Here is a 16,215-nt window from a genome sequence, read left to right as displayed (position 1 = left end):
TCGATGGTTTAAAGCCAGGTTGTAGATAGTAAGGTCTGATTTTTCCATGTTCTAGAAATATAATGTCTTCATCTGGAGATAATTTGATGTAGGTAGGCATTTATACAGTAGTTGGAAAAGAATGACAGCAGATCATTTTTTTCCTCTCAGACTCTACAGGAAATCAGCATTATCATTGGATATTGTTACTGAAAAAAGGAATCATAGAGGAGAATACACAGAAGTTGTGCCCTATGTTCTTTCTCATTTGTGCAAAATAAGAGTTTTATGTTTCAGGTATTGGAATTATAGCTTGGTTTGAACCAACTAAGCCTATGGAATCTGTATGTTATGTCTGTTAACTGTGTATTCTGGCTGGTTTTCCTATTTAGAAGGATGAAAAAAACCTAAGTTTCCATCAGAAAAAACTTTGCCACTTCTATATGATACTGGTCAACTGATATTTAGTTGATAAGTGCTTATATCCCAGACAGGATTGAAATTGTTGAAAATCAAGGTTTGCATGATGTGTGGAAGTTGTGATTTGGAAATATTAGTAGAGTATGTTTGGATTTTGTGAGTGGAAAAGATACTTTGACCAATATTTCCTCTAATTTTTGTTAGCTGATGTCTGCATGAAAACATTTTGCACACAAGTTTCCAGTCAGTCTCAATGTGTACGCTGGTCTGTACTCACAATAGCAAAAGTCACAAGCTCTTAAGTTAATGCTGACATGGACATTACTGTTTCAACACATTTGTCCAGCCACTCAAATTTAAATGAATTTACAGTTGTTTTCTGCTTTAATTTTGACAGTACAGTGACATTTTGAGCGTTTAATGCATTCTGCTAATGTAATATTTCTCATATTAATGTTGCCCTTTTTTTTTGTCTAACTATAACCTGTAAAATTGGGAGTACTAAATTACTTTGCTTAAATCCATGTATCTACAAAAATCCATCACCATTTGCATGAGTTCAGGTGACTGTACTATGTAGACTGTAGACACTAAACAAATACGCCTCTGCGAGTTGCTGATGTTGGCATTAGCTAGCCCACAAGACAGAGGTAAAAGTAACTAATTAGAATGTATTCAAGTTGAAATGGGTTAGAGTAATATTGGAGTGGAGACAATGGAGAAATTATTAAATAAAATAAATGACATGCATGATTTATCATATAATTCTTTTTTATAGTATGTTCAGAAATTGACTGCAAATTAAAAATATTGAAAGCAAAATGTTTGCCAATAAGATCTTCTTCCAGTCAATTTAATGTAACATAAATTACTTATGTTTGAATTATGTAGTGTAACATGTGTATAAATGTATTGTAAAAGTAAAAAAAATGTAAAGATGAATATTGATACAAAAATGTAAACATAAATTTAATATAAATGTTATTCAGGAAGCTACATGTAATATGTGCATTGTATGCAATGGAGCATGTAGAAAATATATTACCTCCTGGTAGAGTTAACCTTAAAAAATTTTTTTTGCATAGGCCAGAAAATCTTCTCTAGAGATCAGATATGGAACTTTTTAAGCCACTTCATTCAGGGTTCTATCAACTTGAGCTTCTGCTAATTTGCAGAAGTAACAAGAACTGCAGAGTATGCAGTAGTGAGGATTGTAGAGAATAAGTTAAAGAACAAATTTTAAATAACAGTAGTAGAATCTTGCTGGACTATAAGACTTGTTATAGGATTGAGAAAGCCGACCTTGTAGTAAAGAGAGGAGTTGACATTGTCATTATTGACATACAAGTTGTGGATGCTGATCACTCACTATCCTCCATTTGTGAGAAAGCTGCCTTACTATGCTGAAAACAGAGATGTGGTTCAGGTACTTCACAGTTCCAAAGGTATATTTTAGTGCATTGCACTAAAATATACCTTTGGAACTGTATCCTTTAAAAGTATATGGTGTCAACAAGAAGTTTTGGACTCTCTTAGGCTAATTTCAGGATGCTTTCTGATATTGAAATGGAAGCAATGTTCTTTGCCATTTCAACTGTTATTAATAATCTATATCAACCATAGATTCATCACTAAGGAAAGCGATGTTAACCTTCAAATACTGTATATGCAGTTCCTTATTCTAAGCAGATGGCATTGTCTTCTTAAATAAATCTACTGTAACTTTTAAAATTCTTAAGCCAAATTGTTAATTTTGACAAATTTGATATAAATCAGCAATAAAAAGATTAATTCTGAAAATAGGCAGAAAAACCGAAAGAACCTGCATTTTTGATAGAGAACCTAATAAAACCTATATATATATATATATATACAGGGTGTTCGGGATAAATTTGACAGTTTCGTAAGGAAAAAGAAAATCTTCTTTGTATCTATTAAATTTAATGAATTGACAAAAAAACATTACAGGCAGAGTTAATTACAATACTATCAACAAGATTTACTCAAAATAACCACCATTAGCATCGATCACAGCTTCAATTCTGCTTCGGAACCTCGAACAAGCTGATGCTACAGTCTCCCTGGGAAGGGCCGCAAAAACTGTTTTAATTTTATCCATTAACTGGGCTTTTGTATTACTGGAAGTGCGATTGGTGTCTTTTTCAACTGCGCCCCATACAAAATAATCCATGGGGTTAAGGTCTGGGGAGTTTGGAGGCCAAACATTTGGACTGGTGAAGTCGTAGAAATTTTCAGACAACCATTTTTGACTTTTCCCAGAGGTGTGGCAAGGGGCCGAATCCTGCTGCCATACATACGGCCTACCATTGGCTACCCTTGTTATCCAGGGCTTGACTACAGTTAGCAACTCCACGAATAAAGCCCGAATTCCAATGCCAGGGTTCTTCAACACCTGTTCCTGCAGATTTGCGAGGAATTCTGCTGTACGAACGCAATCAGATCGTCTGCTAGGGATCTTTCTTCTTGCTACATCCTCGTAGTCACCATTGCAAGTCTCTAGTTCATGCCTGATTGTTTTTACTGTATTCAGGGAGCATTGGGCAGCAGTCGTAATATCCTTATTTTGATGGCGGGCATGAATCATCATGATACAAGTTATTCTTTCTCTTCCATGATTCAGGTGGGTTCCAGCTATCCATCCTTTCTGACATCTTGTATATGAATGAAGAAGGGTCCAAACTTTTAAATGAAGAGAAGTGTGTGTTAATACATGTAACTTACGGAAAAATATAATTAATTATAAATATGTCAAATTTATCCCGAACACCCTGTATATATATATATATATATATATATATATATTATTATTATTATTTTTTTTTTCTATTTAAGCATGATTTTTATAGAAGATGGCAAATTAAATTTTGATATAGATAATGGAATAAGTAAGGCTGATGTAATGATAAGTGAGTTAATACATGTATGTGGAATAAGAGAAAAATCAGACAAAAGACCAAGTATTGCAAGAGTATTCAATTTTAAGATGTAGATTTGAAGAGCTGGGTTATTAAAACTTACCAATTACTGGAACGACATGTATGAGATTTTAGATGAAAATTAGGTGAGTGACAGTCATCAGTTGCAGAATCATTAAAAATGAAGCTATCAGGAATAAAGCTTTATCATTAACAAAAAGGTAAGCAGAATGAATCTAAGATCATATGGTTACTTAAATGGAATGGGAGATGAAAGATGAGCAAAATAAGCATTTGAAACAAAAATAGCAAGAAGACCCAAAGGAAAAAACAAGATATGTATGGATTGTTCTACAAACAGAATATAATTGGAGTGCTTTATAAGATCAAAATGTCTGAGATGGTCAAATCACATCCGATAAGCATATAAATTAGGGGGATTGGATGGATTGGAAACTAATCATCAAATCTTTAAGATTATCATGTCTGGTACCTTATGAGGATATCACCAGAAAAGGTATATGGCAATTTTAATTTGTTTGTTAGCAGTATTCAAGCAACCATGAAAATATTTTTAAGCTGGGGGGTGGGGGGACAAACATTTGTGCAGAAAATATATGGCATGCTTCTATCAGTCTGTTGCCAGTTGTTTACTACCTGTCCAAATTTTCTCATTATTGCGTTACTGGTTTCAGAACTATATTTTCCAATATAATTGCCTTTCTCTTTAAAAATGGTTATTTTAAAACTCATCTTTTGCATTCGGAAACCTTCTTTGGATATATATATATATATATTGCAATAATTACTAAGATATTCAGCAGATTTCTAAATTCATCATAATTTTCATATACAGTTCGATTATCAATTCCAAATTCTTCACTTCTCTTTATTGTTTTACTTCTATGAGCATTCCAGTATCAGTTTTATATTTTTCTGGCTAACAGCCCAAGAAATTGATTTTGTTTTGGTGCTTCAAAAACCATGTTCTTTATTTTTATCATTTTCCAGTGTTGACTCCATTTTAAATAAAAGCAGGAGTGCTATGCCTATAACTAAGTCAGCAATATACTAGTCTAAATTAGGTTATCTCTATAAATGACCTTACTGGTAGTTAGCTCCAAGATACCCGAGATATGTAAGTAAAAACCTTTGTTGACAGAGAGAATACTACAAAGGAAATGTTATGTTAATTTTTATGGACCTAATTGCTTTGTCATGCCCTGCACATTTATAATCCATGCATGTGCATATGTATATTTTTTTTTATAACTGACTATATAAGAATAGTTAATTTCATATAAAAAGAAATTAGTTTGCATTATAGTTCTTACATAACAAATTTAAATTTGAAATGGAATGATTTGATATTTGTATAAATTTGTGATATTATCAGTAATAACTATAATATTTCATTCCAGCTCCAGATACACTAGATGAAAGGCAGAGGATGAGAGAAAAATATCCTTTGTTGGTTTATTGTACATTTTGCAGAAGTAATTTTTTTCATGGTAGCATACTTAAAATGCATGCTTATACACTCAGCTTACCTACCCTTACCCTCAGTAATACACAAATCACTAAACATTATCTGATATCTCTCTCTCTTTGGACATAACATTTACCTCCAGTCTCTCCTGGCATAAACAGATCACATCAGTAACTCTCTCAGCCTCTGCAAAAAAAAAAAAAAAAAAAAAAAAAAAAAAAACTAGGCATTCTTTCCACTTGGGATGCTACTTTTCATCCATCCAGCTACTAACTATACAAATCCCAAATCTTCCCATCCTTAGAATACTGTTCAAGTGTTGGATGGTGTACCTAAATCCTCTCAAAAATTCTTTATGCTGTTCAAAGGAGAGCAGTTTGTCTCATAGATGATCACTGACTCACCTAAAGCTCTCTCCCACAAATGCACTGATTCAGTTCTGTATTTTCTGCAGGTACTTTCATGGTCACTGAACTGGTAGCCATTATTCCTTTACTTTTTGTTGAGCCTGTTGAAAATTAGAGCAGCTGCTGTCCCACATCCCATTTCAGTACAACTGCAAACACTCCAAACCTTCTGCTTCTCCTCTCCCTCTTTTATTCCATCCCCCTTGTTCCCTGGAACAGCCTTCTTACTGGAGTGTTCCCCAACAACTACGACCTCTAAATTCTTTAAGGAAAAAAAATGTCACTAAGCTTTTTCTTTCCTAGCCCTCACCTTTGCTCCCCCCCCTTCAATGCATACACACACACACAGCACTGTTGTGTTATAGGTGCTTATACTTTTTATAGGTGCTTATATAAATGACTTATGTATGTTGTGCAGAATCAATCCTTGATTCCTATTGAGTATTCCATGTGAGCAAATAATTTCAATCAATTCTTTAAAATAATGGGATAAGAAATTTTTCTCTCAGTTTGGTTTTGTAGCTGTATTCCATGTACTTTGTATATTTTGATATTCTAACAAAGAGAGTTTTAAATCTTATGAGATGACTATAAAAATCAAGAACTAGATATCAGTTTATCCATAATGGTTATCCTTAAAAAAAAACTATATTCAAATACAGAAACCACTTTCCTTCCATACTTGGATGGAATTTCTGCTTCTCATTACTGAAAGTTTCCATATTCTTATAAGCCTGCCCTTGATAACGTACCCAGAAAAGACTGTATGGGAAATCATATCAAAATAAGAATGGAACAAAATGAATAGACTTTGCCTTATTCAGAAATTTGAAAATAGCAAATTCCTTTTATAGGCATAAAGAAGTACACAAATACTTTGCTTTTATGGGAAGCAAGAGGCCTTAAATCTATAATCAATTACAAAATAGGAAATAAAAAGATAACCAGCCTAAAAGATGTCAGAGTTAACAGGAGTTTGTATAATGATCTGTATCTAAATGTAGTAATTGGAAACATGCTGATACTTCTGAAATAGCTAAATATGAAACAGATAAAAATACCAGTAGAAAGTATGTTATAAAAATAAGTCAATCCACTAATGGCTTTTATTCTCATAGGGAGTAGATAAGGCTCTTTTAACCATATGTTTAAAATAAAATTGTTATAGGGAGGGAGGGATTAGAAACAAAGTATTAGTATCAAAGAAAATTAGAACAGAATTTATCAACATGAATACAAATGAAAATATCGAAATAGAATGGAAGAATATATTATTATTATTACATGACACCTCTAAGGAGTCCAATAACTCGTCGAGGAAGGGCACTAACTCTCTGCCTCCACCACTCAATTCACCAACCCAGCTACAACGAACTGCAATTATAAAGGTGGTTTGAAAAGTTCTCAGCCTAACAGTGAAAAATCGAATTTATAATTTCAAAATTATTTTCATTTTTCAACATAATCTCCCTTAAGACTAATACATTTATTCCAGCAATGCTCCAGTGCCATTATCTTGTCCCTGTAGTGGTTCTCAGTAAGATCTGCAAAATACCCCTCTACAGCTGCAATCACCTTTTGATTCTAAGAAAAACATTGACCAGCAAGGAAGAGTTTTAGTTTTGGAAAGAGATAGAAGTCAGAGGGAGCCAAATCTGGGGAATAGGGTGGATGTTCCAACAATTCATAGTGCAAATCCCTTAATTTTCCCATTGCCAAAACACCTTTATGGGCAGGTAGGTTGTCCTGATGAAAGATGATTTTTTTTTCTTTTGCAAACCGGGTATATTCTTACGAATTTTTTCATCTAGTCTGGTTAAAAGATGGGAATAATATTCCTCGGTTATTGTTTTACCCTTTTTTCAAGATAATTAATAAACAAAATGCCTTTAGCATCCCAAAACACTGATGCCATGGTCTTTCCTGCTGATGGAACCGACTTTGTCTTCTTTGGCGCTGAACAGCCGGCTACTGTCCAATGTTTTGACTGCTGTTTGGATTCTGGTACGTAATGGTGAATCCAAGTCTCATCCATAGTAATAAATCGATGCACAAAATCAGTTTTATTCTTGTTAAAATGCTCCAAGTACTGTTCAGAGATTTTCATGCGAGTGTGTTTTTTTATCTGCTGTGAGCAAGTGTGGCACCCATCTTGCACAAAGGTTTTTCATTTGCAATTCTTCATGCAAAATATATCCTACACATTCTTCTGAAATGCCTATAGTCTCAGCAATTTCACGCACTTTGACTCGCCGGTCATCCAATACCATATCGTGCACTCGATCAATGATTTCTGGTGTGGTTACACTTTTTGGACATCCTTCACGTGGATCATCTTCAAGGCTGGTACGGCTAAATTTAAACTCAGCAGTCCATTTCTTAATTGTTGAAAACGAAGGAGAAGAATGTGATAAACCTTTATGAAGTTCGAATGAATTTATTTTGGCATTTTCTTTAACAAAGAATTTTATAACTGCACGATACTCAATTTTATCCATTTCAAGGGATACAGACAACACTTCTGCTTCAGACAGCTGTATAAAAACAAGCAGGATTGTTTTTATACAGCTGTCTGAAGCAGACAGCTGTATGCTTTAGACAGCTGTATAAAAACCCACAGTCTTTTGGCTGGAGAGTGGATATATAAGCTAACCATTCTGCCAACCAGGCCGGTATATGTAGCATAATAATGAAAGCAGTCAATCACAGTATGGGGTGGGGAATGTTAGAAACTAAACAAAGATATAGAAATAATTAAGAGACAAATAAAATGTACAGAAAATGGTTGTATTTTTGTTCTGATACAGTTGAAAAACTAAATTATAAGAGAAAGAATGCCATAACTAAATTTGTTATTATCTTCACCAAATTCCTGATATGTACCCTCAAGGGGGTGTACAGGATGTGATAGTACTCATGAAAAATTTACATCATTAATAACTTCCTATCTACAATTTTCCCCCAAATCAATCTGTTGCCTGTCAAGACTAAAACACTATCAGATCTTATATTTCTATCTTCTAAGGCACTTTTTATTGTATCAATCCACCTATATCTTGGTCTTCCTCTGGGTCTTTATCCTGCCACCCTGGCAGAGAACACTTGTTTTGCTAATCTTTCCTTTTCCATTCTGTTTAAGTGGCATACCACCATTAGCTCTGTTAACACATTCCTGGTTTCTAATGATGTCAAGTGCTTTCCTAATATCCTCGTTTTTAATATGCCATCTGTTTACACCCCTAATCTTTCTCAGGCCTCTCATATCTGCAGTCTCTAGTCTTTGGTCAAGTGTTTTACTTCTAACCCAACTTTCAGATCCAAAAGTTAAAATTGGTTTGAACACTGTCTTGTATACAGCTAATTTAGTGTTTTGACAAATTTCTCTCTTATTCCATATAAATTGATTCAGTTGACTTCCTATCATACCAGCTTTGTTGATTCTGTTGTCTATTTTCATATTTAATTTACCATCTTTGCTAAAAAAAAAAAATTGTCTAGCTAGCTGAAATGTTTTACTTATTCTGTAGGTTCTCCATTCACAATGCAGTTGTTTCATAGACTGTAATTCTGTGAAACAGATTCCTAATAGGAATTCCATGCTTATCTCATGGACATGGGAGGTAGTAAAATAATATTATATTCCACATCTCATCTCAGTTTTACTGAATATTGTAACCTAAACATTCAGTACTTTAATTTACTATATCTCAACAATTCCAGTTTGCACTTGATAAATTTACCATTGGGTGAATTAGCTTGATAATCTCCAAATACACATAAATTATCATTACTTACAAATCACCAGCTTAAATTGTAAATACCATAAAACACTTTGAACTGTTTAAATGAATAGTTAATTATGGTGGGATAAATGTATTTACACTGAACTTGATGAGTAGGAACAAAACAGCTGTCGTAGATTTGGTGTTATTTCCATTCAGAATATTTTAGATATTTCCATTCAAAATACCAGCATTTTGCATTAAATTTTCTTACTCATGTATCACTCTCTTAGCACACATCTTATAGGGAGAAGAGGACTGTGACTTTTTCAAAACATCAGCTCTTATTTCATCTAGCTAACTTAAAGTTCTGAACTGACACCAAAATTTGTTTTTTGCCTGGACATTGCTATTCTTAAGTGATAAAGATATACATGCAACATTTTATTGTACTTTTTTGTATTATATGACAGGCATTTAGCTTTGTAATAATTTAGTTTGAAATTTTATGTCATGCTTGTTACCAAGATTTTCACGTCACATAGCTTATTAGCCATAAAGTGGAATAAGTTCATTGATTTTTAGGATAGAAGAGAGTAATAGATGTAGTAGTACTGGGAGGCAGCAAACATTTTGTATGGTTGTCTGATTTCTGTTCAGTTAATAACTTTCATAATCTCTGACTCTTCCCATAAAAACATTGTTTCCATTTAACATTTATATGCAACTTAACTATACCAGATGGCTCAAGGAAATGTTTGAACAAGCAGACACAAATCAGAAAGGGTTACTCAGTGAATTGGAGACAATTTCTCTTATGAAAAAGTTAAATAATCAACTCAGCACAGTTCGGCTAAGGCAGAAAATTATGGTAAGTATTATTATTATTATTATTTGACACCTCCAGGGAGTCTGTATAGAAAGGATATTTCATGAGTTAAATGTTCCCACTCATTTGCTATTAACAATCCTTAATTTTCTTATTCTAAACAAAACTTTTAGTACTTATTGTGGGAAGTTTAAGAAAATTAGTTATAAATAATTTTGTTTATGATGTTATCTACTTAGAAACTGAATGAAAGAATGAAAACTATTACTTCTTAAACAACAACAATCTGTGTGTGTGTGTGTGTGTGCGCGTGTGTGTGTGTGCGCGCACGCATGCGCGCAGAGGGAATTAGGGTGTTATTTGAAAAGTAATGAGCCTGAGTCTTGCAAAACTAACATCTTCAATCAAATCTCATTGATGCACTAGGTTGTGATTTATCATTCTGTAATTGAGCAGTGCAACAGTTGTCATTTTGTGTGTGTGTGTGCGCGCGCGCGCGTGCGTGTGTGTGCGTGCGCACGCACACATGTGCATGCCTTATTTGGTTCATAAAAGCTTATTTTCTTTCACTGATGTAAAAAAAGATATTTCTTATGTTTTAAGACAAAGATGTGCTATAAAACTTTCAAGTTTTTGCCCATGGACTAGAAGCAGTGAGCAGAGCAGCTATATTCATGTGACCCAATCATTTTATAAATGGAAAAAACAATGATTCTTGAAGATACTGATATAACAGATCTGCCTATCCAGAAAGCTCATCACTTGTTGGAGAATGGAAAAATTATCATTAATGCTAAAATGTAACAGTGTAATTATTGGTAAGTATTAATACACTGTTGCAGTCAGATTAAACTTGAGCTGAGGTTGCACAAGACAAGTTTTCAGTGATGAACAGAAACAAACATCAAGTGTGCATGGAAGTCTACCAATGAAGTTCACCTGTCATGAACAAAGTGCTGATTTTGTAATAGTCGAATGCGATCATGCTTTGATTAGACACTGAGATCCAGAGTCAAAATAGCAGTTAAGTGTTTGGAAACATGAGTAAACTTTAACTCATTCATAGGCAGCGTCTTTGAATAAGTTTCGTTAAACTTGTGCTCCTGAATTTTATCGTAATTGCAGGTATCTTTTTTTTGTGCAAAATAATCAGTAAACGGAATACAGAGGGTACTAAGGAGCCAGTTACTTCTACACAACTCGTAAGTACCCATAGTCCTTCATATCAGTTATCTTTCAATTAAAAAAACAGCCACGTGAAAGCGCCCAATATGCCTACCATGCAAAGTAAAGATGGCGGCAATAAAGGCCAACAATGAAAGATTACTTCTAGTCCCGTCAGTGTAGCAGCCGATAGCCAACAAACCGAAAGACAGTACAAAGTGCCGCAGTTGCGAAACCGAAGTTACCGAAAGGAAAAAAAGGTATATTGTGCAATTTCTGTTGCAACTGGCTATATACTTCCTGTGCGAAAATAGATGCATCAACGCTCAAGTTTTTTATCGAATTGAACCAGCCCTTTTTCTGTTCAATGTGCCTTCCTTCTGTTAAACAACTGCTGAACCTAGGTAAATGAGTTGAAAATCTCGAACACCTTAATAACACGATCGATACTTTCTCATCCAAAATCCAAAAGTTGGAAACAAAGCTCGAGATACTCGACGACCAGCGGCCAATTGCAAGTGCATCTGTACCCGCTAACGAACTCCGTGATTTAATCGCATCAACAGTACACCCGTTGCTCGAGGCCGAAAACAGGAGACTCAACGGCGTTCTTCTGAACTTCCCGGAGGAAAACGGTAAATCTTTAAAAGAAGAAGTGAGCAAACTAGCAGGTGAATGCAAACTTCGATCCCAGGTATATCATCAAATGTCATCGCTTTGGTCCCATAAACAAAAGAAAGGATGGAACGAACTTTCCACGTCTCGTGAAAGTGATCTATGATACACCGACAAACACTTCCAAATTAATAATGGTGATAAATAGCAAGCTAAAGGACAGTTGCCCCCAATCATGTGTACGTGCTCGACCTGACTTAACCTTTGAATAAAGGGAACAAAGACGCCAACTTTGAAGACAGCTAGAAGAAAAACACCAAAATGGAGACAACAGCTGGATCATAGACTACAAACAAACCAAACTAGTGCAAAAACCAAGTGACGCCACTAGTAGCCACCAAGGAGACCAGTATGCAGGCACTGCATAGGAAACATGCAAGACCCTTGCAGTCAAAGCCATACCCCACAGACCCTTGCATATCCACTACACTGACATCTGTGGTCTCAACTCCAACCTCAATAGCATTCACTATCATCTACAGTCAGCCAAACCCCACCTACTGTTCTTAACAGAAATTCAAATTTCACCTTTCCCTGCACCATCCAAACTATTTACTCCTTTCGACCCAAGGATGGTGTGTGCGCATATATCTGCTCTGACATACACTGCCAGAGAGCACCTAACCTAGAATCGCCCAACTTTGACCATCTTTGGCTAAAAATATCCCTCTCCCACTCAGTAAAATTCATCTTCTGTCTCTATTGCTCTCCCAATACCACCAGTCACTCAGAGTTCTTTAATTTCCTCTCCTCAAAAGTTGACTTTCTCCAGTCCCACTATCCTAATAGCGAAATCATCCTCCTAGGTGATTTTAATGTCCATAACACCAACTGGCTTTCCTCTTCCAGTTGTACAGATCCTGCAGGCAGAGACGCCAAAATATTTGCCATCACCAACGACCTTTCACAAATAGTTCACAAGCCAACCAAAATACCAGATAACCCAAATCACTCCCCAAATACCCTAGATCTCTTCCTTACCAATGACCCTTCCAAAAATACAGTGAATGTAGTGAGCCCCCTGGGTAATCTGACCACAACCTAGTGCTCATCTCTTGCCCCATGCAACAATGCTTACACAGTCACACCTGCACAAGAGTAGTCTGGCATTATAACAGCGCCAAATGGGACAGCCTCCGAGTCTACTATGCTTCATTCCCATGGTTGGACTATTGTTTGCAGTCTTCCAATCCAAACATATGCACCGAACACATCACCAAAGTAATCCTCACTTACATGATAACATACATTCCCTACACCACACTGAACTGCCATCCCCCTATCTAAACCCTTGTTCTCCAAAAGATGTGCCAAGGCTGTACTAATGAAAAACCAGGCATACCACAACTGGCTCAAATTAAGAACTCCATCCTCCTTCAGTGCCTATGCTGAAGCCCGAAACAGATGCAAAAAAATTATCAATGATTCCAAAACAGAATTTGAATGGGCAAAAAGCAGGAAACTTACAGCCTGTCCTAGCGGCAGCCATGCCTTTTGGTCTCTTGCCAAAGCAATTGGTCGCAACTTTTGCTCAACACTACTCCCACCCCTATCATACCCAGATGGCTCAATTGCAACATCACCCACAGAAAAAGCTAATCTTCTGGCTTCACACTTTGCCTCCAATGCACACATAACTGACAATGGCAAATGTCCCCCAGTCATTCCAACTGCCCAACATACAATGCCCCCTGTATCCTTTTGCCAGAAAGAGATCATAAATCTGTTGTCAAAATTAGACACAAAAAAAGCCCCTGGCCCTGATGGCATTCCTCCAATTGTCCTGAAGGGCTGTGCAGCAGAACTGACTCTTATCCTATACTGTCTGTATACACTATCTTACTCCACTGGTATATATCTCAAAGCCTGGAAATTGGCCTATATTCAACCCATTCCCAAAAAAGGGAGACAAATTGCCCATCTAACTACCGCCCTATCTCACTCACCTCAATTCTATCTAAAGTGATGGAGAAAGCCATCAATTCTCAACTCCTACTCTACCTTGAAGGTGATTTTAAAGCCTTTGACCAGGTCTGGCACAAAGGCTTACTAAGCAAACGTTCATCATTTGGACTGTCTCAGGACTTCTGCAGATGGATTGCGAGCTTCCTGTCTGGGCGAACACTATGTGTAATGGTAAATGGCTCCCTATCCTCCCACAAGGTTCAGTTCTCTCACTGACCCTCTTCTCTCTATACATCAATGACCTACTTCAGTTAACCTCCAACCCAATACACAGTTTTGCAGATGATGACAGCACATTGCATTCCTCCATTTCATTTGATAAACCTTACCCTACACAACTCACTTCAACCCACAGAACATCAACCACAACTTCCCTTAACGCAGACCTCCAAAACATCCTCCGATGGGGCTCAGTTAACCTTGTCAATTTCAACGCTAGTAAAACCCAGTTCTGTCTTATTTCCCACAAAAAAGAACAATTTTCCTCTAGTATTTTGATAACACTCAAATCCCCAGACAAGACGATTCTCTTCTTGGAATTACCATGACATCAGGCCTCTCCTGGTGTCACATTATAACCATTGCATCCTCAGCTTCCAAAAAACTAGGCTTTCTCTTTCGCTCAAGATGTTACTTCACTTCAAAACAGCTGTTAACCTTATACAAATCGCAAATCCGCCCAGCTATCGAATACTGTTCTCACATTTGGAGTGGGGCTCCTAAAAGCTCCCTCAAAATCAAAATGCTTGACTCAATACAGAGGAGAGGAATTAGACTGATAAATGATCCATCTCTTACCGACTCACTCCCCCCCACTTTCACATAGACGTTTAGTCTCTGCAATTTGTATATTCTACAAATATTTTCATGGAAAATGCTCATCTGAAACATCAATAATTCCCCCACTCTGTACTAAACCCATTGGAACACATACAGCCACCTCCCAACATCCCTTCACAGTACACCTTGAAACCCACAGAACAAGTTTCTTTTCCTCCTCCTTCATCCCTGCTACTGCTGTACTGTGGAACAGTCTTCCCCCTGAAGTATTTCCCAAGGAATACAATATACAGGCTTTCAAATCGAATTTTAACAAGTTCTTCCTTTTCCATCCCACTACCCATATATGGTACTAAAGTACTATAGGTTGACCAGCCAACCTCTCGTATATGGGCCTAACATAAAAAAAAAACTCATTCAAAGAAATTTGGTATGGCATTCTTTCTGCAGAATTCTTGCTAATATTGTCTTTAGTTACAAAAATGTGATTATTCAGCACTTTGATAATTTGGAATGAAATTAACTGATGTTTTAGGCATACAGTTTAGGAAAAAAAATGGTTGGAGTTCTCAGTGAAACAGATTGGTTTTTGCTTCTTGACCATGTATAACATGGGGGATGATGAAGACACCAATGGACATCTATGTACACCTATAAAATTCCCATCCTACAATCAAAATGAGAAGGGAATTCTATAGGTTTCTATTTTAAGAATTTATCACAACTTTGCATCAAGTGAATTCTGGCATTTCTGATGTTAAATTGTGATATCAGGATGCAAATTTGCTCTGACATCGAGGTTTTGCAAACCATTCGTATTTGAATAATGTGAATGTTTGTTTATTCCTTTTCTGCCATGCTGGCATCACCTCCTTTGCTAGCCTTTTCTCTTCTATTCCGTTAAAGTATCCATATAGCTTAGATTCGTGAATGCTGATAACAAGTTTACTTTCTTATATCTTCATTTTTAATATGATTTTGTTATTGATGCCATCTGTTCACTCTCTTAATTTTTCTCAGAACTCTGCCATATCTATGGTCTTCTAGTCTTTGATTAATTGCTTTGTTTTCTTTTTTTTCTAACTCAACTCTTCAGATCCACAAGCTAAATCAGCTTGAATACTGTCTTGTATACTGCTAGTTTGATGTTTTTGGCTATTTTTTTTCCTCTTTTATTCTATATAAATTTATTCATCTGGTTCCAAACAAAGCATACTAGTTATGCTTATTTTGTTATTTGTTTCCATATTGAATAATGAGAAAATGATAGTATGTTACTGATGATCACAGGTATGGCTGTGCTACTTTCTGAAGAAAGAAAAGCGTAAACATTGAAAACATGGAGGGAATTTGTTTGAGAATTAACTACAGTTTGCTATTTGAACTAATCGTTTTAAGAGTTATTCAAACATTATCAGCATAATGTGTACACACATCACGCTGTACAGTGTATACACATGACACTGATAAGTGTCGTGTATACACTGTATCTTAATGTCACATGCTGCTTAAGGTATTTATCTCTCAACGATTCTTTAAATTCTCTTTACTTTGCCTTGCATATTTTCTCCTCCTTCCTTCCAGTTTATATCCCTATTAATGAAATCACCCATCTGCAATGGATTTAAGACTGTTTGGTGTTGAGTTCAACAGGAAAAAAATCATACGCAGTTAGATGTTTCTACAGATTAGGAGTATCTGCATAGACATAGATGGGTAAATTGTATAGATAAGAGAAGAGAAGGACTATTGTTATGGGTGATTTCATTAATAGGGATATAAACTGGAAGGAAGGAGGAGAAAATATGCAAGGCAAAGTAAAGAGAATTTAAAGAATCGTTGAGAGATA

The 16,215-nt window shown here is 35.8% G+C and overlaps 1 protein-coding gene across 1 annotated transcript in view; it reads left to right on the top strand.

Annotated features, from left to right (window-relative positions):
• The window catches only part of LOC150092609 (inactive phospholipase C-like protein 1), a 571,653-nt gene that overhangs the window by 62,501 nt on the left and 492,937 nt on the right, over nucleotides 1-16,215 (top strand). The window contains exons 4-5 of the mRNA XM_090414457.1: nucleotides 4,757-4,798; nucleotides 9,697-9,824. Coding sequence (XP_090270583.1) covers nucleotides 4,757-4,798; nucleotides 9,697-9,824 — 170 coding nt within the window. The remainder of the gene's footprint in view (nucleotides 1-4,756; nucleotides 4,799-9,696; nucleotides 9,825-16,215) is intronic.

This window comes from Typopeltis vanoorti, chromosome 25, assembly GCF_054136105.1.
Source record: "Typopeltis vanoorti isolate ZY-2024b chromosome 25, IOZ_Tvanoo_1.0, whole genome shotgun sequence".
NCBI classification, from domain to species: domain Eukaryota; kingdom Metazoa; phylum Arthropoda; class Arachnida; order Uropygi; family Thelyphonidae; genus Typopeltis; species Typopeltis vanoorti.
The sequence above is the reverse complement of the archived record's forward strand: the minus strand, read 5'-3'. Positions and strand labels throughout refer to the sequence as shown.